The 23482-nt window shown below is 28.4% G+C and overlaps 1 protein-coding gene across 2 annotated transcripts in view; it reads right to left on the bottom strand.

The window, feature by feature from the left end:
- The window catches only part of Hrs (Hepatocyte growth factor regulated tyrosine kinase substrate), a 71045-nt gene that overhangs the window by 39863 nt on the left and 7700 nt on the right, over nucleotides 1–23482 (bottom strand). For both annotated transcript variants that reach the window (XM_087156748.1, XM_087156749.1), the window contains 6 exons: nucleotides 22226–22310; nucleotides 17885–17960; nucleotides 15163–15255; nucleotides 14491–14614; nucleotides 5379–5500; nucleotides 2635–2759 (listed from right to left, as the gene is read on the bottom strand). In XM_087156748.1, coding sequence (XP_087012874.1) covers nucleotides 2635–2759; nucleotides 5379–5500; nucleotides 14491–14614; nucleotides 15163–15255; nucleotides 17885–17960; nucleotides 22226–22310 — 625 coding nt within the window. The remainder of the gene's footprint in view (nucleotides 1–2634; nucleotides 2760–5378; nucleotides 5501–14490; nucleotides 14615–15162; nucleotides 15256–17884; nucleotides 17961–22225; nucleotides 22311–23482) is intronic.

Consider the following 23482-nt stretch of genomic DNA (forward strand, 5'->3'; position numbering starts at 1 on the left):
ACGGCACTAGCATAAATATTAAAACCTAGAACAAGGCAAGATCAACGGACTTTAAAAAAAAAAAACTAATGAAAAAATTTGGTAATACAAATAATTTTATTGAGTGCAAAATTTATCATGAAAAAGAAAAAAAAGAAAGTGGAATCAGAAAAACGAAACTGCAATCTGCTTCATAAAATAATTGTATGCTTAAATTAATAAACAATTCTCCTTTTTTTTATTTTTATAAAAACGCGATTTTTAATTAAAGTAGGTGTGATTCCACATCAAGAAAAACTTGCGAATGATACCGCACTTCAAAAGAAAAACATTTTATTTTCATTAATCGATGTCAAATAGATAAATATATTTTTCTCTTTCATCTTCTGTTCACTGATATGCATGTGCAATGCATTTTCCCCACCCCCTCGTAAATCAAACAGCAAACGAAATCATCATGCCACTCCTTTGAGTTTAACGACCTAAAAGAGAATAAAGATCTAAAATCTTCAAGGTCGCGGAAGAAATGACGTTTCTCTGGGTAAACGGGGAAAGAAATTCTTCCCTTCCTCACATTTTCCTCTACTCAACTTCAAGGATTAGTCCAGTTTCCGCTTTTTTTTTCATATCGTTTTAGTTCAAAATGGCGGGAGAACCGAGCAATTTTTTTCCGGATTATCTGGATACCAGATAAATGGTTCTCTACTGTATGCATGAAAAAAAGAGTTGCAGACTTAGCTCTCCGCTATTAAGTCTTGCTTAAGTCATTGGTACATGATTTGTTGAAATTGATCCATACTTCCGTTTCGACTTAAGACATCCTTGAAAAAAAAATTTTTTTTTTTAAATATACGAAGACTAAACGAATAATTGATATCACGTTGCTAGTTTACGAGCTTGTTGCCAACCGTGGAAAAATACGCATTAAAAACTATAAAAACAGCAAGATACAATCATAGAGTTCAACTCTATGGATACAATATCAATTCCAACTATCGAGAGTACGAGTTTCCCCACTCCTGAACGGACGTCACTCGATAACGACATGTGACGTCATTGCATTCCACACGAAAGAAGAGGAAGATTTCACCCGCCCCCAGTGTAAGGGGGCGGGTGAAATAGGAGTGTTAAGAGGTAACGTTGAAGAGGGGGGAAAATAAAGCATGTTCAGCTACGCTTCAGGCAGATGGTAGTTTGATAAGAGGGGATGGAATTCAAGCTGAAAGAAAAACTTACTTTCGCGGAAAAATTAGGTAATTTTGAGTTTGGCCGTCGATCGCAGTAAAATTCGGGAGTTTTTCAAATCAATTCCGGAGGGCGGGAGAATAACTCAAAATTCGGAAGACTCCCGCAAAATGCGGGAGAGTTGGCACGTCTGTATTTTTTATTAATTTTATTTAAAAACAGTCTAAAAAATTTTGAATTACAAGGTAGAAATTTTTTTATGTCATTTTAAAGAATGTAATTTTAAATGGCAAAATACAAAATTCCAGTGAAATCGGTCAAATAGTTCCTGAGAAATCAAATTTTAAAAATGTGACTTTTAGAAAAAATAAAAAATAAACAAACTTTTGTTTGAAGAAAGAACCACAAGATACAAAAATTTGCCCAGTTACATTCTAAATTATTATATCAGAACTAAAAGAACAGCTCAATATGAAATGAGTTGATTTAAACATATTTTTAAGATGCATTTCAAATAAATATGTTAGCTTTTACTGAAGAAAAAGAATGCATCTGTGTCACTTAAGAATTTTATCTACAAAAATTTAAGTGAGCAAAGCAGAATATCAGAATCCAAAATCCAATAAAACAGATCTTTTAGTGATGTGTCAACAAGAGTATTTTGTATAATTATCTATCTTCTGTAAATTTTTCAACAAAAAAATAAGCACCTTTTAAAAACGCTACACACCCTGTCAGTAGTTTTTCTAAATACTTAAATTGTTATTTCATATATCTTTGAGTCACACTTATTTTAACTCATAAGATATTTTGCTCTTCTTTTCTTCTTCTAGGGACTCAGTGTTTCTTCCGATTAATTCTTTCCTTTTAGTTTTTTCTGGTAAAGGGATAATAATGGTAAAAACGAAATTGTTTTAAACCCCCCCCCCTCAAATACGTAAATGTTAAAGAAATTTGCAAAATTAAAATTATGAGCAGCTTTAGGAAGAAATGTGTAATAATACTTGATAAGTGGAATAAAGTTCTGGTTAAAAAGAACATTGATAAAGTACCTTTTCACCTAATATTTCTGCTTAGGGACATGATCTATACGAATACTACTTTCAAATAAGACTACATGGGATAAGATAAACTTACCATGATTTGTAACAAATAGTGGTAATCACAGAAGTAGTTTTATGGATTACTGCCCAGAGATGCTCTTTTGTTTAATTAACTTGATTCCATCGAAATATTAAAAAAAAAATTTTTTTTTTAAAAATTAATGAGATATTTTTATTTTAGCTAGCTGTAGTGAATACAAAATTTTCAGAATATTTATGAGATAAGATAATTTCCTATAAAAGAAATCAGCAACTGATTTACTCATCTATTAAACACTATATTTTTTTATTCTTACATAATCAATGAGAGCATTGAAGTAGTATCATAATGTATGAACAAGAAAAAAAAGTAAGAGTTCCTACATACTTGGTCAATTTTTCCCAGCATGCTTCACACACTCTGACGTCTTTCTCGATACCAAAGCGGGGAATGGGACAGCTGCGAGACGAGCACTTGTTGCAAAATATCTGACCGCAATTCCTACAATGATGCTGTATAAAATACGGAATTAGAATCGAAATAAAACTTAAATTATAAAATCGTTATATCTTTTTATAATATAAATAAAAAATAATATTTTTAAAAACCACGTTTTTGTAGTGGAGAATAATAATTTAAACAAATTTGAAAAACAAAAAACGTGGGGCGCATGAAATACATAACAGTAATGTTATATTAGCGTGTGTATGTGTGCTCTTGAGAATATGTGTATGTATATCTGTAATTGTAATTGTATCTGAATGTGGATGTGGAATATGTTTGTGTATATGCATAAGTATGTGGATGTATATGTGGCTGTGCATGTGCATGTGCATGAGTAAGAAAATGTGTATATGTATGTGTATATGTACTGTTATGTATTTCATGCACCCCATGTTTTTTGTTTTTCAACTTTTTTTAAATTATTATTCTCCACTACAAAAACATGGTTTTTAAAAATATTATTTTTTATTTTGAATTTTTTTATTTTAAATTATAATTTTTTTAATTTTTAATTTTTATTTCATATTTTTCAAAAATTATTACTTTTTAATTATTATTCTTCACTACAAAAAACGTGGTTTTTAAAAATATATATTTTTATTTAGATTATTTTTCTTAGTCAAGAGTAGTCAAGACTACTACAAGACCACTACTAAAATAATAGAACTTTCATTTTAAATTAGGGATACAAAAATCTTTATAGAAAAACAATACCTTTACGACTTTCATTAGTTTTATGCTGATGACAACCAAAAAAATCTGAAAATGAATGAGGAAAAACTGGATCCTACCACGTGATTTTTCAGCCAATAAAAATACTCCGACAATAAAAATCTTTTCACCTGATATGTAATACTAATTTAAAATAATGGAATCGACAACAAAAGACAATCTCGAAAATAATTTTTTTTAAAATTTTAATTTTATTTTACTTTGTATGTCTTTTTTCTCTTCATTTTCATGCATTGTCATCCAATTCTGAACTGCCAAATTTGAAGTTTGTAGCTAGTCGGGAAGTTAGTTTAAAACTGATTACAAAATTCCACCCGGACAGACATACACGAAGGCAAGTTTATATAAACGTGGTAATAAAAAGGAGGGTTTCTGTCAGTTAATGAGAGGGCAAATAGGCGCAAAGACGCATGTGGGTATGATATTGTTAATAAATCAATATAAATTTGTCTGAAATGAGTTTTGAAATAGTTTATATAACAAAATATGTCAATGTATGTCAGTTTATACATTTAGTTTTTATGTTAAAACTTAATTTTTCAGTCAAAATGTATTTATTTAAATTAAATAACTAATCTAAAATGAAATTTCTAAGTAGATCTAAAATATAAAGTAGAAAAGTTTATCAATCTGCAAAGCCTTATTTTAGTATCATATTTTACATGTACAGTTAAGAATGCTTTTTAAAGGTCTTTAATGATTATAAAATATTGTTCAGATATACTAAAGGTAAACTGTAAGCTTTTGCTAACTGTACGCTCACTTATTATTTCCAAATCAGACTATAACTTCGAGTATTTATGTAAAAAAAAAAAAACATTTTTCTTTTCAAATTTAATGCTATTACTTATATGTATTTGATTTGAAACAGTATCCAATAAATACTTTTTTGAATAACACCTTTTATTAAAAAATATTTAATTTCAATTTTCTCAAAAATTAGTTATTACATAGAGATGTGATATTTAACACTGACAATTAAATTATAAAACTTTCTCTTGAGGTGAAAAAAATTATTAATATGAATATATAATTTATTACTAAATAAATAAAATATTTTGTAAATAATAGATCAATAAATCCTTTTGAGATCCATAAATTTTGTTAAACAAGAAATTTTAAAATGAAAAGGGCCCTTTCTTTCATTAGCAATAAACCTATTTCTCCCAAAACAGGTTTTTTTCCTCAGTGGAAGAAAATTGCTAACTCTGTTAAATATTAAAATTAAGTTATATGTTTTATGCCCTTGAAATCATATGAACATTAATAAAGTATTGTGATATCAGTAAATAATTTATTAATAAAGAAATAAATTATTTAAATAAACAATCAATAAAATACTTATTTAATTAATTAGTAATTTCAAATATAAAAACTCATAATTTTTTTATTTATTTAAATACTTAACACACTATTATCATTTAGGAATGCAACATTAGTCCAACTAAATATAAGGGCAAATAAAGAATAATGTATTACTTATATGCAAAAAGAGTTTTCTAAAATAAATTACTTTAAAAAACATATTTCTGGCAAAATTTTCGTAGTTTAAGAGACAGCTTTAAAAACAAGTAAAAAAAACATGATTAAAAAATAACATCTAAAACCATGAACAGAAATGTTAATTTATGAAACTTCCCAAATTAATAAAACTAAAATGCAATGATTTTAATAACAAATAGCATGTTCAAATGGATGAACTTTTCTTCTTAGTAATCAACAAACAACTATCATTGTAAACAAAACTCATTTGGATCTCAAACACATATTAAATTCATAAATATACTGGTATTTATAAATTTGGGCTCTTCTCAGAGGCCAATATTATCGGTATTTTAAACAATTTTTTTAAAAAAAAAGGTATTATCTTGGTTAGGGTTTCTCCAACAGATTACCTTCCTTTGAATAACAGTAAATTGAGTTCTGCATCGATGACAACAACTTCCGTCCGACCAGTCAGGAGCAGTATCAGCAACAAACATTGCATCACTTTCCTTCAAAATTTGCAACTTGTAGCCTAATTTGAAACACAATATTATTTAGTGTTAATATTCACATTCAAATACTTCAATTATTTTATTGAAAAACATACATTTTCTTATCCATCCATTTAATATACAGTGCACTCCCGATTATCCGGGTTAATCACCGGGACAGGTCGCACGGACAATCGAAAAACACGGATAATCCGAAAACTCCTTTCATTAAAGAAAAATTCAATATCAGTACAAAAAATATAAAAATTACTGACATTTGCATGCATAACATCAAACTAGGAATTTTCCTTATTAAAAAATGTGTAATGCGTCTTCGCCATATATCGATACACATATTTTACGAACCGCATTAATGTCACCGTAATCAAATCCTCCCATATAATCTAATAAAGTTTCCACAGAGCAGCAGAATGAGAAATTGTATTTCATTCATTTACTACATCTTCTGCATCAGTTACTATCATCACTATTTGATTTAACAACATAACGATGTCTTCATCAGTCAAATACTGGAAGCCATACTCACATGCATCACTTTGAAACCAATCTTCTAAATTTTCTTCATCAAGAATTTCGAACAGTGGCGTACGCAGAATTTTTTCAAGGGGGGTGTTCATAATTTTCTGAAACTACTAAAAGAAATTCGAGTCTGTAATACAGCACTATTATTTCCCTAATTTAGACAGCTAGACAATTTTGACTTTTTATTTAGACAACATTGTTTAGTTAAATTTTGATTTGATTTTTTAAGTTTAAGAACTTAAAGTAATATCTTCTAAAAAAAGTCCAATGTCATATGGGTGGGAAGTAACACTTTGAGGGCCACTTTCACATTCATCAGATTTTGTTATGCTAGAAACGTTTTCTTCAACGGAAGTATCACAATTCTGTACAACAGAAAAACGTTCAAAATTCTCGAATTGTCTCAAAGACGACAGAACGTCTAGGATTCCAGAATCATCGCGTAAAGACCTCGCGAATGACAGCCAGTCTCGAAAACTGTACTGGCAGGACAGAAAGGAACCAGTCCGTAACAGTATCACGTGAATTTGGTTTCAAAAGTACAACCCTATTATAGTAAACTAGGAGGCTTCGCTCCCTGCTCGCTAGCGCTCGCCAACCCCCGGAACTGCTTCCGCAGTTCATTTCCGAAGTTCCGAAAACTTTTCACTGTAGAAAAGTCGAAACCTGTGCATTTCAATATTAATTTGAAATTGCAAACAGTTCACATATTTTTCTTAATCACACTATTCTAAATTTCAGTTGTTGAGAAAAGTTTTGTTTTAAAGTCTTTCCCACCGGAGGGCTAAAACCATGTGTTGTAAAACAATATGAAATAGTACTGAAGGCCGGATGTAAAGCATCGGCTTCGATGAAGATAATTTTGTGAGAATTTTTTTGATAATTCAGTGAGAATTCACCCGATTAGACATATGATGCTCACTACGTGCTCTTGCGCACCGAAGCCTCTCAATTAAAACGTATTAGCGTTTTATAAAATATAGATTAGCCATATGATGCTCATTACGTACTCTTGCGCGCCGAAGCCTATCAATTAAAAATGAAAACTGTTCCCAAGACGAGAAAAGAAATATCATCGGTTTTATTGATACATACGCATTAGCGTTTTATATAATATAGATGTTTTGAGAAATACCGTGAGGAAAAAAAAGTAGGCATAAGGCAAATAAAAATATATAGTCTTAAAAAATAATAGCTCGCATAATTTCTACTAAAAATTTTTTTTTGTTGCCATTTTGTCTGAGCTCAAGGGGGGTGTTTGAACCCCTAAACCCCTCCCTTGCGTACGCCACTGATTTCGAAACCTTAGATTTCTTTTGCTTGTTCGAGAATACTGTTATCATATTTTTCTTGAACATCTGAAGAAGATTGTTCATCAAGCGGTATGATCTTTCTCCAAGATCGTAAAAACGTAGACGATTTTAATTTTGACCAGGCTGCTGATATTCCATATACTTCAATCCACTAACGAATATTGCTTCCAAAAATTTGGTAGCGTTATAACTTCATGAATCAAAATTTTTTAGTCCTGAAAATGTTTCTCTTTATATTTCTTGTGTGACTCCGGAATGAGCACGGATAATCCGCAAACCGGATAATACGCGCACGGATAATCGAGAGTGTACTGTATATACATTTGGTACACTATAATTTTTAAACGGGTGCAGCATTTTAGAAACATAAAATCCAGCATCATGGCAGCACGATGATGCGGCAATAAACTGACAAATTAAAGAAGATATACAGATTTAATTTAAAAAAAGGAAAAAATAAGGAAATAAATAAATATATATATTATATTACATACTTGAAAAATACAGTATTTATATATTTATCTACTTTTTGTAAATATTTAAATACGTGGAAAACAAGCACAGCAATTTATACAAAATTTTAGATAGGCTAATTTTACTGTCCTTAAATTCAAATTTTCAAGACTTCACAAAATTTACAAAATATTCAATGGTTTTTGACATATATAAAAAAATTTAACACAATATACAGTAGACAGTTTGAGACCCGATTCTTTAGATCAATGATTGGATAATAATTTTTATACTTTTTCTATAAAAGATGGCAAACACACTCTACATGCTAATTTTTCAAAACAGTAAAATTTTTATTATTAGGCTAAATTTATTAAACTATAAAAAAAAAACGATTATTTGCATTTAAACATCAAACACATAACAAATTCAGGAAAAAATATATATTCAAAAAATTGCGATCCAAATCTTTTCATAATTCCTCAATCAGAAATGAAATATAAAGAAATAATAAAGTTTTCAGTAATTTGAACCATTACATGGATGTTTTTCAATAAATAACCAATTCTACTTTATTTTCTTGTGATTACAATGTTTTATATGGGATAATAAACATTTTAGAGTCTCGACGGGAATAAAGTGATAATTAACCAACTTATTTAGGAATTGAATTATTGATTAGTTATTTTATTCCAGTTATCAGTAGCTGTGAACTAAGCTAAGCATTTAATAATATACTAACAACAACATGTAATTAAAATGAAAGAGCTTTTATGCACTTTCATGAAACTCTCATAAATTTTTCATTTTTTCATTGCATTGTTTTTGAATACAATGATAGAGAGTGAGATCATTTCAGACAAGATTGTTTTCTTACCACAGTTAATTGTTTGTAAAATTTTATAATAATTTAAATAATAATAGGCAAATTGGTTAGGTTTGGTGCAAAAGAGGTTTTATTCACATTTGAGTTTTAAACAGATTTTATTTGCACGCTGATCTATGTTTTTTTATTGTTATACAGTGGAAACCTGATTTTACGTTGTCCGTTTCGTACGTTATCCCGCTTCTTACGTCATTCTCTGCTGATAAGTGAAAATTGCCTATACCGCTAATGTTTAAAAATCCCGGATTTTGCGTTACTCCTCTTATAAAAATTCTGCTTGATGCGTTTTTCTACCAGCAGCTCAAAAAGAAATTTTTTTTCTACAATTCTCACACAAACTTTTTTCTAGTTTTTTGAACAAGAGAAACTTATTTTTCAGCTGTGTGGAGCAATTCTTGGATTCTTTCTGTTCCGCTTTGTGTATTTGTCAATGGTCGTTTCCTCAATTCTCCCCCGTGAAAAATGGTTTCACTCATTTTTCCGTGCTAGCATACCAAATAAGATTTTCAGTTGGTTTTGTTTGAGTTTGAAAGCTATAGCATTTTTTCTCATTTTCGAAACCTCCGTCATTGTGTTCTTTTCTCGAAAGATGTCGAACCAAAAATGCTTTTTCTGAGCGAAAAGGCTGAAATCGTCGAAAAAGCTAAAGAATTTCATAGCACTAAAGTTGATCTTGCTAAATCTTTGGGTATTGCGTATTCAACTTTGCAAACGATTTTAAAGCAAGAAGCTTCAGTAGAACTAAAAGCTAAAAAACTCGGAAAATATCCCAAGAAGAGAAAAACCCTTAAAACATCTCCAAATGATGAGTTAGAAGTTTTTTTAATTAACTGGTTCAAGGAAGTCAGAGCAGCAAAGATTCCTATAAATGGATCAATCCTGAGAGAAAAGGAACTTGAAATTGCTGAAAGGCTTAAACTACAGGGCTTCAGTGTATCAAATGGCTAGATCGATCGATTGAAAAAAAAGGAACAATTTATGCTTCAAATCTATCTGTGGCGAATCTGATAGTGTGGATATGACAACTGTGCAACAGTGGAAAGAAGAAACTCTGCCAAATTTATTAAAGGGCTATAATCTAAGTGACATATTTAATGCGGACGAGAGGGGATCTTTTTCAACCTATTGCCAAACAAGACTTTGACAATTAAAGGTGAAAATTGCCATGGAGGAAAGCTTTCAAAAATGCGCTTGACTGTTTTGCTCTGTGCAAATGCTGATGGAAGCCAAAAGTTAACGCCTCTAGTGATCGGTAGAGCAGAGAAACCACAGTGTTTCAAAAATATCAAGAGTTTTCCTACCAATTACGCTTCAAACAAAAAAGCATGGATGACTCAAACATTATTTGAAAATTTTCTTTGAAAACTGGATAAGAAAATGAGTTTTCAAAAGCACAACATAATTTTATTCCTCGACCAATGCACTGCTCATTTAAACCTTAAATTGAAAAACATGCGAATAGAGTTTTTTCCAGCTAACTGTACGAGCCATCTTCAACCACAGGATTTAGGAATTATCCGATCATTTAAAGAGAGCTACCGGAAGCAACTGGTTAGAAAATCTCTAATGTTTCTTGATTTTGGTGACTTTCAGGATGCTTCTAAAGCAAAAATTAATGTTCTTGAGACTCTTAATTTGATATCTTCAGCTTGGGACAGTGTCGACCGAAAGTGCATTATCAATGGATTCAATAAAGCAGGATTTATCGGACGAGGGCGCTGCTGTTTTGGAAGAAGAAGAAGGCAGCGTGCCGGAAGTTGAGGATCTTTTGGAAGTTGATGGTACATACATCGACTGTGACACGGATCTCATTACTTCAAAAATCCCTTCCATAAGTGATTTAATGCTCGATTCTGACGATAGTGCTGAATGAAATAACTGAAGACGTGCCAACAGCTGATCAAGCAATACAAAGCATAAAAACTCTAAAACAATTTTTACTTGCAAATGTAAATCAAGAAGCAAATTTGCAAAAAATTGTTAGTACTGAACGAGCTGTAGATGAAATTGTAGCTAAAAACAAAAATGAAGTAAAGATTACTAATTTTTTCCATTAATTTAACTGGTAGGTGTCAATTTTTTAAAAATATGCATGAATTTTTCCTAATCCCGATTTTACACTATTGCGCTTTGAGTGTTTTTTATCGCTAGTCCGACCGAAAACGTAAAATCGTGGTTTCACTGTATTTAAAAATCAAAAAAATTCAGCACGTACAACAACAGTAGAAAAACCATTTCAGCAAACTTTTCTAATATTAAAATATCTACAAATTTTCCAAATGACACTTGCCACACAATTTTGAAATAATCATAAACAAATATTGAATTCCTTATGCGTTTGATGCAGGGTTCCTACTCTTTTAACATAGCAAAAACTAAGGACTTTTAAAGACTTTTTTTGAAAAAAATAAGGATTTTTTTGAAAAATTAGGGACCTAAAAATAGTATAATTGTTTATCATCGAATATACATATGCAATCAGTGACAATGACCTTTCGTAAGAAAGATATATACAAAGTTATAAAAAATTATATTTATATTCAATAAAAAACAATTTTATTACAATGCAAGTACCGATACAATTGTATTAATTAACAGGGTTCACTAAAGTAGGAACAGGCAACTTTTGCCTACCCGGGTTGGATCTTATGTAAAAATATTTTCAGATTGTTAAGAGTTAATGGCATGTATGAAACTAATCCGCATTCCATTTTCAATGATTTCATTAAAATTAAAGTGCAGAAATTAAGATTCAAATTTTTTTTTTTTTTCGTTTATGAAAAAAAGAAGAAATAAAGAAATTTGGAAAAAACATCGAAAAAATTATTAGAACAAGTTTCTTTATTTTACTGTGTCACAATTTCAGTTATGAGCAGTTTTGATTAATATTCAGTTATGCCAAAAAAAAATTCTTTCTTTTCTGTTAATAGAATGTTACATGGGTATATATTAAAAAATTTAATACTAAAAAGTTCAATTATAGTTACGCACGAAAGTAGTTTTCTTAACTATGACATGTATAATTAAGCCCTATTTCAAATAAATACAGGACCTACTAATATCTAAGCACCTTAAATCATTCCACTATTTTTCTATTAGGCCTTTAAATTCATTGTAATCTATATTTTATAGAATAAAAATACAATTATGCTTGAGAAGATTTATAATTTTTAAACCAATATGCTTTTTATATTAGTTTTCAGTGGAACACATAAATAAAAGAGTCAAAATGATTTTTCAAAGTTATATACACATTCCTATGGCCTGAAAATTGGTAAGGTTTCTTAATTAACAAATTCTGATAATTATTTTTTTTCTTCATCATTTACAGATATTTATTTGTAATATTTCTTTATCATCCTCTATCATTCTTAATATTTTTCTCTACTATTAGCATGATTTGATATTTTATTTTTATCCTAAATTAACAGTTTAAAACTGAAAGTGGTATTCTTTTATTATAAAGTAATCCGGCAATATCACCTTATCAGGTAATGTTGTAAAAACAATATTGAAAAGTTTGGAAAAACATATTGAATACAGTATGTAACTTAACCATTTTAAAATTATTACAAAACAGCAAATGTTTTATATTTACTTTTATTATGAGCTTTACATAAAAAAATTTCCAGTCAAAACTGTTATTAAGAAATTAAGAATTAACTTTACATAATATTACTACACAATCTAGCAAGAAACATGGACTAATTTTAAAGCAACCAAAAAAAAAGTATATTAAGTTGCAATGTTAATTGAACAAAATGATTAAAAAAAATCTAAATTTAAATTTTAATCTAATAGACATTAATAACAAAAAGTTTGGGATCTTTTAATTGAGCAGATTTAAATTTGTTACAAGTGTGCTTAGTTTTCGTTATGGATTCTAGTTCAAACATTTCTTCTGAAACTTCTTATCTTAGGGCTTTAGGTTGTTCTATATTTTCTGTTGATTTTAAAGGATAACTTGGGGTCTTCTACTTAGAATTAACTGCCCCCGCCCACAAAAAATGGTATGATTCCATGTCCAGTATCCCCCTTGTCCACACACTATTATTTTAATTTGGAATGCTTCACTCTCCTCATAGAGTATCATTCTAGGCAAAAGGAATAATATATTAATGAAAGGACATGTTTTCTTAAAAGTAGCTCCCTCACACACATTCCTTCTAGTTTCTCTAAAATGCTCTACTCTCGATGCATGGTTAAGCACTTTTAAAAACCTTGTACCAAAAGTAAGTACTTTTAAGGGCCCTTATTTTCCAAAATAAAAATTAAGCAGTTTTTAAGGACTTTTAAGGACCGTGGGAACCCTGGATAGGTTGTTTGTAGAAAAAACTTCTTTTATTCAAACACATTTCTTGGTGATCTTAGATTTCACAAAATATTTTGAATTGTCAAAATGTTTTTTCTTTCTGGTTTCCGAAGCATTTTAAATGCCTTTTTTCTAAATTCCAAATCTTAACATGCATCTCAAATATTTTTATGAATCATTTCAAAAACCTATTAAGATATTTGAAAAGAAATTACTGGAATTATTTATTCCTAAAGAACTAGACATGCAATATGAGTGTGTAGATTAGAATATTCACTCATAAAAGAGGAAAGAACCATAATCCAAACGAAACCGGAATTATGAAGGGGTAATTGTAAGCCCAACTCAAAAATCCTGAAAATTTCTTGAGTAAAATCATTAATGACAAATTAAAAAAAATTTATGTCTTTATAAATTTAAATCATCGATATTTAGATAACATGAAATTCTAAATAAATTATATGCAGCTTGATTTAAATGGATAATTATGTATAAGTTTAATTTTATCTCTAATCACATTTATTATTCTACCAGAAAAGGTATTTACAAATGAAAAAGATAAATTGTAGTTCTTGCCAAGTATAAATTGTAGTTAATAATATTTTTAAATAAATAACAAGAATTTTTATACATAAATGTGATTATTGATTTCTTGAAATTCCTGGACCTTGCATTTCCAGATACTTCTGGATCACAATTAGAGAAAAATACGGAAATAAAAATTTTTCCAAAGCCCAATTTTGTCACTGTAGACCAGAGTTCTAACCAAAACATCTCATTTGGCAATGTAACAAACAATAATATAGGCCAAAATATTAGATGTACAATTAAAAAAATTTCTAGCTTTTGTATTCAAAATAAAAAATTTTCTTTCTTTAGTTTTTTCCTTGACCACATAGCTTTATTTCACTCAATTAATTAGAAAAGAAATTAGAAATTCAATTAGAATTTTTTAACTCAATTGGAAAATAAAATAAAAATTTACTTATTTCAATATATTTTATAATGTTACTTATTATATGTTTCTGTAATTTGATACTTTTTTTAGAACTCATTCAGTTGTTTGAATAAACTAATAGTTAAGTTTAGATCAGTAACTTAGGGGTGGGGAAGAAAATTGTGCTAAAAATTGTTTTTATTTGGCAAATGTTTTTTCTGGTAGATTAGCCAATTTGATTGAGGTTAGTGGAATGCCAGTGCTGTGAATAATAATGTTTTAGCATGCGGTTGACTAAGTAAGAAGAATAAAAAATATTTAAAGAGGCACCTGGAGATATATCAGAGAAAAATATCATGACAAAAATAGAAGTTCAAGAAAACATAAAATCAATTTAAACATGAAAGATATTGACTTTGATTGAAATAAAAGTAAATACACGCTATAAAATTTTTAAAATATCAGTAAAAATATTTTTGTGTAATTTCTGATAATTCAAACCTAGAAAGCCCTCCTTTTATGACTCTATGCAAGCTAAATAAGATTAAAACAATGATTTGACAATAGTGTGAATGAAGTGTATTTACCTTCCACTTTTAGCATGTTGAATATATCCTGAACAGCACGATACTTTGGTTCATTTCTGAAGGCATGAGCCCAAACCTGAATTAACTCCAATATTCTATTCCTCACATTTTCATTGGTAGTGGCCTAAAGAAAGGGATTGAATTTAACGATTAAATACATTCAGAAATATGAGAGTCTAAATATAAACTGAAAAAGCAAAAAATCACTTTCAAATAATAACATACATTTTTATTCTAAACACAAATATTGGGCAATTAGAAAGGACACTTAATATGTGCCAAAGTTTCACTTTTTGCTTTGTTTTAAAAAAGGTGAAAATATTGATATATAAGATTACTTAAACATTTTCGTAAAGGTTAAATTTTTTGTTCAAAGAAATTAAAGTTTCATTCATAACACAACTCTTATTTTATTTAGCTTTAATGATATAAAGAATTTTTTTTTCATTTATTTTGATTCAAGAACATCTTATAAATTTTTTTTATTACATTAAGAATACAAATTCAAGACAAAAGAATTGCAAGTACATTTATACATCTCATAGTAAATAACATTCAATAATATGAGCTTAAGATTAGAAAAATGCACTGTGCAAGAAACTATGGCTGACAAAAAAAAGGAGGAATGAAGAAATAAGCAAACAAATATAAAAGGTAATAAAAAATCTTCACCTTAATTAAATCTTTTAACTCTTCCATGAATGGCCGGGATGCTACTTCGGCATGAATGGGACTGCCACAGTTTTTCATACAAGATTCCAATACCTAAAATTAGACAAAATTCTTAAGGTGATATAAATGCTAAACAGAATTTGATACAAATGTTAAACAGAATTTGAGCTTCCTAATAGTTCAGACATTATTTAATTAAAACTCTATAAAACTAATTTTAGAAAAAATAAGGGAAGATAGTGATTATTCATCAAATTAATGAAGAGATGAAATACATATTAAGCATTAAGGAAAAATCTTGTGAAAAAGAAGGAAAAAAAAACATCTTTTGCATATTCAAGGAGTTATCTTAATTAAGAAGTTACGTTGGCATCTTAGAAAATAAAAAGAAGATTCTTAAAAGAAGAAGAATAAAAAGAAGAAGAAGATTAGAAAATAAAAGAAGAGAAGAATAAAAAGAAGAAGAAAGGTTTCAGAAGTTGACTTCTTAAAAAAAATTAATAAAAGATTCTTACAAGCTACAACTCGAAGTAGAAGCAAGATGCTTAAGAGGAAAAATCAAATGTGTATTCGTTACAAAAAACATTTGACTTAGTGTGGAATAAGTGATTAAAAAAATATCATTTTTATACAAAACAGAAAAAAAAAGTTTGTGCAATGTCAAATGTAGGTTTGTTCAGGATTGCATAGATATCTAAGACCCTTTTTTAATAACGGCAGGCATTGAACTTCCGTTCTTTGCCTAGAAGATGCCAGAGGTGTTGCTCATTTATCATTACCTGGTGGGTACCTGTGAACAAAAGTCACAGAGGCGAGCAACATTACCCACGCCACACTGCCACAGATACCCGTTCACACGTTATGCAATAGAGGACAACACACAGAGAAATCCCTTCCTTGAGAGGGATTTGAACCTGCAGCCATTCGCAATTTCAAATTTTGCATTAATACAAATAATATTTATTCAGAAAGATTACAAATGCACAGATGCATGTAAATCCTTAAAAAATATTTATAGAAATAAATTTAATATTCCTCATGATAATACATAACTAAAAAAGCTTTTTAAAGAAGTTTCTTTCTTATTCTTTTCGTCCTTTTGTTTTTCTCCTTTTCTTTCTTTCTTTTTTTGAGACTAATGTTCATGAAAAATTCAAATATACATAAATGGTAGATATATGGAATATATACACAGAGGAAATAAGGTCTCAGAAAACAAAAAATAATGCAATAAAAAATTATAATAAAGGAGGAAAAAAATGAAAAAATTGATCAATTAATTAAATTAAGGCAAATTAATAACAAAAAGATGTGACACTTTTCTCAAACCACTGTTACACTTGGAAAAAATTAGCACTTTGTGATATTATATCAATATTGCAAACAAGGAACAATACAAATACTATGAACATCAAAAAAAATATAGATTTTTTCACTAACATAATTTAATCAAGTGAAAACAGCAACAAAATGCAGAAAAAAACACAGAAAAATGTTTTAAAAAAATGTATAGAGTTGAGAGATAATAGCATATTACAATTAATTTGAGATAAATTATCTACTTAAATTGGTAAGTTATAAAATATATGAAATTCAAGTATAACAGAGGAGAATTTTTTTTTTTAATGTGTGTTCATGCTGAAATTAAAAACTGATCTGATTGGTTCATTGCTTTGGATTCAACCAAATATTGGATACGCGTAAAGGTAATATATGAAACAGGATAACTCAGAAATTATAATTAGAAAAAAAGTCATTTTAAAATAGAACATTTTAATTCAATGACTTTTATAGAAATTAAAAACATTTACTAAATAGATTTTTTTATTTCAATTTAATGTAGGAGAAGGTTGCTAATTTTTTATAAAATTACTAAGTTTTATAAAATTACTCAAAATTTAAGAACTAATTTTATTAGTTGATTGCCCAGGATTTGCACGTAATATTAATTTAATTTATGTAAATTAAACAAAACTTTTTTTCAGAAAGAATGAATAGGGTTGGAAAACAATTAAATTAAAAGCCTTATGTATTTAATGAGAAAAACCATATGAGTAAAGGATATTCACCCTGATTAAATATTACATGAAAAGCGAGTATATCAATGAACAATTTTATATTAGTTTCTACTCATATTTTAACATGAAATATGAATAAAGGTTGATGGTAAAGTTCAATTTCTATTTTAAATTTGATTCGGTAGTGGCAGCATGCCTAAATGAAAATGGTTTTGTCTTGACGTATTTGAATTTATTCTTTACATTCTATTTAACACTGAAAGTTACAAAAACTTGCATAAATAATTTTAAAATCTTTCTGTGAATATTTAATTAAAATGTTAAATGTAAATTTGAACAGTTAAAATAAAAGAGGAATGACGTAACTAATTTGACCTTCAGTGTATTTGTGTAGGTGTATTTATTGTATTCATTGTAAAGTATTGTACTGAGTTTTTTTTAAAAAGGAGATCACGTTAAACATTAAGCTAATTCTACTTTAAATTTGGAAAGAACGTGGCACATATGATTTTACATTTTGACATCCAACATCACCTTGTCTGACTCCACATTTTAAAACTTAAGAGCGTAGTAAACTATAACTAGTTTACTGCGTTCAAAAAACCATGACAACTCAAGAAGGGATTGTATCAAACACTGTGAAGGGATTTTATATGTCACATTTTACAACAATAATTTAGAACATATTAAAAGAAAATAATAACCTGTAAAGTGTACAGAACCACATGAGGATTAGTAGCATAAAGTTTCTTCTTTATACAGGAAACAGCATATTTTGGTCTAAAATACAAAAGAACAATGTTAATAATAATAATAAATAGAAAAATATTAGCATAAAAAAGGCTAACTGTGATAAGATTCAGAAGAGTATAGCCTACTAATATTTTTTTTTTCATTATTAAGCATTACAAAATTCTAATATAAGTAATAACAGATTTTGTATGCTCTTACAACATAAATTATACACAAATAATCCGTACAATACTTAAAAAACATCAGTAAATATTATCAATGTTTATAATAGCAAGAATGCATTTGTTGATAGATATGTCAGTACATGTACTGCAACTATTCTGAACAAAAGTTATTGACAGTATTCTAAATTTCGATGACATTTTGCTACTTGAACAATAATACTGCTACAGTTTATTATTCAAAGATATTTTTAAAATAAGGAGACATTTTAGTTATATAAACTGTATGCATTTTATTTATATAAATTATATAAAGCCTTTATTTTCAATCTTACTCCCATTTTCTTCGAATTACTATAAAAAATTAATTTCAGTATAACAAAAGTAACTTTAATAATAACTATTTATTCATTATTTTATCTTTGTATTTTACGAATACATGCCAGGAATTTTGTTTACGTAACTTGGCGTTAAATAATTGATGTTTAAAAAATTATTAATGGATATTCATAAGAAATATCCACAAAATTAGTTGTTAAAATTGATTGACCTATGATTCTAAAAGGGTTTTAAATAAAAGTTGCATCTGATTTTTATCTTGGTAGATGGAGAGTATTTTTTAAAAATTAAGTGCACTTTTGAAAACCCTGATAAGGCAATTAAATAAAAGATTGCCTTGTAATCAACTTAAATTTTACTTTCTGAGCTAGTAGGGTGTTAGAATTAGGAAGTGAATGGAAAAAAAAAATCTAAAACCTTTTCAGTAAAAATTAAAAAAATAAAAGAGCATTATTTTATTTAGTTTGAATTCTTAAATTATTTGTTTTCTCACTTAAATCTTCAAAGTAATTTTTCAAAAGTTGAAGTTTTAATAATTATTAAATATTTTATGTTAGATTATTCTAGGACACTTATTTTTTTTACATAATCAATAATTCATTCAATTATTGCAAAATGGACAAATTTGATATACTTATCTTTATATGCTTCATACATATTTTAATTAAAGATTATAAGAATCACCAGCATAGAATTATAAGACAATTAATAATATAACCACTTTAAATTCTTAAAAGTAGTACCTTTTTAGATCTAAAATATATAAATTCAGTGAGTAACAAAATGCTATATAAATTGCTTTAAAAAAAAATTTTTTTTTTTAAACCATTGAATTATTATTTAATGACTTTGTTGATTTGAAAATTCGAGATCTTTCAAAAAAGGACAAATGATTTTTTTAAATGATTTAAATAAATTTTTTGAGAAGAAAATGAAGTTAGTAAGATCAGGATTTAAATCTTTGACACCCAATCTGGCATTTTTTTTCTTTAATGTTCAATTAAAATACAGATTTCCCTTGCATTCATTTTTGGCACTTAATATACAGTAGGGAACCGATTATCCGGAACGATCGGGACCATCGCTATTCCGGATAATTGATTTTTCCGGTTTTCTGAATCGCTACAAAAAGCAGTTTTTTTTTATTGTTAAACCCAACTAAAAAGAAAATATTTGGAAATAATCTTGAAAAAACGAAGTAATACACTAATGACTATTTCCAAAATGATGGTAAGGTAAACTGATGGTATCTTTCAAAAAAGGAAGAAAAATCCTAAAATCTTAAGAGGAAAAAAAAAAAAAATTTTTTTAAAATGGCGGGAAAGTTTATCGAATTTTGTTCCGGTTTTTTAGTTTTCCCGTTTACTGATTTCCGGATAACTGGTTCTGTACTGTACTAAGTGATACAAAAGAAAAATCAAATTTAATACAGAATTAAAATTTAACCAATGTATGAAATGGCAATAATACATTTTACTATTGTAAAACACACTTATAAGTTATGGGTTAACTTTCTTGAAATATCCAGACCTGCCAACCTTAGAAAATAAAAAAGCAGGAGACTCTTTCTGTATCACGACATAGCGCAATATTGAAAATTAAACCTGATTCACACTTCCTACAAGAAGTTTATTTCAAAATATATTATTTACATTACATAAAATAGACCACAATAAGATTCTGACACTGACTAATAAAGATATGTGTTCTTACTATAAAATATAAGGTTCTATAGAATTATATTAAAACATATCTTTTGATTTTTTCAAATTTAGGAAGAAGTTCAAAACTAACAAAATATGTCAATAATGAATACAATACTTTATAAATGCATTTCTTATTTTTTTTTAACTGCTACTGTTTTAAAACTGCAGATGTTGCTGATTCAGCATTATTTAAAAAAAACCTGGCATCTATAGAAAGTGAAAAAACATCTTGCCTAATGGTGTCCAAGATATCTCCGATTTTGCCATTTCATTGGTTATTGCTGCTGTTTTGGTTCACACTCAACGTAATTTTTAGTGATGTTGCTATGGGGCAAAGTTTTTCTAAATAAATGCCCAGCATGATCTGAAGCACAAGTTGGGAAGGAAATTGCACAAATTGTTGTTTTTTTCCTCTATCTTGCACTAAATAGAAAAAAGCAGGAGAAAACACCCTGAAGGCCTGAGGGCGAAGATTTGAGGCAAAAGCAGGAGACTCCTGCTAAAAGTAGGAGAGTTGGCAGGTCTGAATATCTATTGTTGTACAATTGTAGCGGTATTTTACTATAAAATATTAAAATACAACCATGATAACGTGTGTAACTTGGTTTTTAAATAACTTGAAATCATTTTAGATTCCCAACTGGAAATATTGAGAACAATTTGAAGTACTTTTTCAATTACATGAAACTTAACATATTTAGTTTTTACAATAATCTAAAAAGATTTTCATGTATTGGATATGATCAAGAAAACAGAAATTCCATTTCTTTAAGTACAAATTTGTGCAAAAGTTGGTGCACACTCCCTCTGTAACGACAAAAAGTTTTCCGAATAAAAAGGATACTCCTTTATTATTTCATTTTATGGGATTCATTTGGTTACAAATCATGATGGTGTCTTTATAATAATATTTTGTAAGATATGAAGTGTTTTTAAACCCAATTATTTCAGAGATTTTCCTGGATTAAAAAAAGTATCACAAAATATGAAATAAAATGGCACTTTTCTGAGAAGATTCAAACTGCATAAATCTTTCTTCAATTATTGAAGGAAATGTATTCTTAGGTATTAATTATAATTTTACACAGATTGCTTTTATGAGTGTAAATAAAATTATATTATATTTATGTATTTATGTTAGGTACTGAGATATTTCAGAAATAGGTATACATTTCAAATAAATATATTTTGGTAAGGATATTAATTTCATGCGTCAACACCCTATATCACTGTGAGCTATCTCTATACTCAAAACTCTAAATATCATGTCTTTTCAAAATGACCATGCCAACAAATATTCTTTGTCATTCGAAAAGCATTTTTATTCAACACCAACAGCCTCTTAACTGTTTTGGTTTGATGTTCATGCTTGTTTCACAAGTAAGGCGATCTCCTGAAGCAATAAAGGAGGATCAACTAGTTCTATTAAGAAATGAGATTTGCTTTCTGTATTTATGGAGAAGGGAAAAACCCCTTCAGAGTTCTGAAGAGGTTTTTTAGAATCAGAACTAATCCGATTCAGAATTTTTGCTTTGATTGAAACACCATTTTTACATTCAAAGCAAATAAGTGGCTTTCATGACAACTTGGTTAACAGTTAGTTTAGCTATGTCACAAAATGAAAATATGATTAGCTGTCCATCATACATCAAAAAATTTATTTTACTTTTATTTCCTAGCAGATCTAACACATTTAAGCAAAATTCATTTTAGTAATCTTCATACAATCAAATCTATACACATCACATTTTAAGTAGTTCCTTTTGTAGATAAATTTTAAAAAGTTTCTTTTTTCTTTTTATAAATTTAAATTATAATGTAAGCATTACTGGGCATCTATAAGATGGAATTCTTCTCCCTGCCCCCTAAAAAAGCAAAATAACCCAAATAATCACACTAAATGAGCTAAGGTGAATAATTTAAAAAATATTATTGCATAATTATAAAAATTAATATACAAATATTCGCAACATTTTCACACCCTTAAAGAAAAAATTATAAATAATAAAAAACTTACTGATATATAACAATGGCAATGATAAAAACAAATTAAAATGACTCAGTTCAGCAGAAGAAATGTACTTACGGCACATCTCCTTGACGAATACTGTCACATATATTCAAAATGCTTTCCCAATCAGGTTCCAACAAAAGATGACTAGTGGCTTTTTCTAAAAAAAATGATAATAACATACTTAACATAGATCTAACTAAAAAGTATAATAAATTAAAATGGCTTTTGTAGTAATTTTGGGAAAATGGAGGAAAAAAATCATTGAGAAAAAAAAGGGTCTACAAATCTCAGGCCATGTAATTGGCACCCTATATTTTAGTACAATTTAATATAAAGGATAAAAGCTGTACATTATTTTTTATTCAAGAACATGATGGCTCATAAAAATGACACATCTTTGTCCTTGTAGGCACTGACTCTATAAAAGCAAAGAGAACTCTAAAGGGTGATTACAATACAAAATGTTTGTTCTTAGCAAATGCTGAGTTTTTAATCTCACAATTAAACTGTCAAGTTGAGATGAAACTAATTTACTGACAATTCATAAGTAAGTTTAAGCAGGTCTTTCTTCTATAAACCTTACATTTTCAGAACTGATTTGTTTTAAAAAAAAGTTGCAAAAAAATAATTTTTCAGTAACTTTGATATCATTGGACACTCATTTACTCAGAAAATATTAAAAATAATTTTTGTGAAAACAAGTTCTCAAAGAAAAGCTTAACAATTTAATTACTTTATTAGATTTTTTTATTAGATTATTTTAATAGAATTAATTTAAATTTATACCTGATTAATTTTAATAGAAATTAATCAGGTTAATTCATTTTTTCAATCAAAAGTATCTGTAAGATCATGTTAGCTTTATCAGGTAATATTATACTAGAATCATTCCCTTTGCAATTTTACTGCAATTTTGTTCTACGATGCTGGTTTTTTTTTCTTCTTTTTTTTTCCGATGTCCACCTGGAGAATGACCTAGGTCATACAGACATCTGAAGGGCAGATTTGTTGACCACTTTTTCAGGGGCACCATATTAGGTGGGCCAACGTTGCTCCCACAGTAAGGACAGATAGTACAGAGAATGAAAGAACATCCATGTCTTGCCCGGGATTTGAACCCAGAACCTCTATACAGGCCGGTCGGTTTGATGCTGGCTGTAAACTACTAAAGTTTTCTTATTAAAATATTTTTATTCTGTGAGGATTGTGGTAAGTAAATATATTGTTGTTATAAGAAACAAAGTTTAAAATAGTGCTATGGTAATGCTTTTTGTTTTTATCAGAAATTAAATTTTAAATTTATTTTCTGAACTCTGTGGAACTGTATAG

The sequence above is a fragment of the Parasteatoda tepidariorum genome, chromosome 2, assembly GCF_982258835.1.
Source record: "Parasteatoda tepidariorum strain Cologne lab strain chromosome 2, Ptep-v5.0, whole genome shotgun sequence".
Taxonomy (NCBI): Eukaryota; Metazoa; Arthropoda; class Arachnida; order Araneae; family Theridiidae; genus Parasteatoda; species Parasteatoda tepidariorum.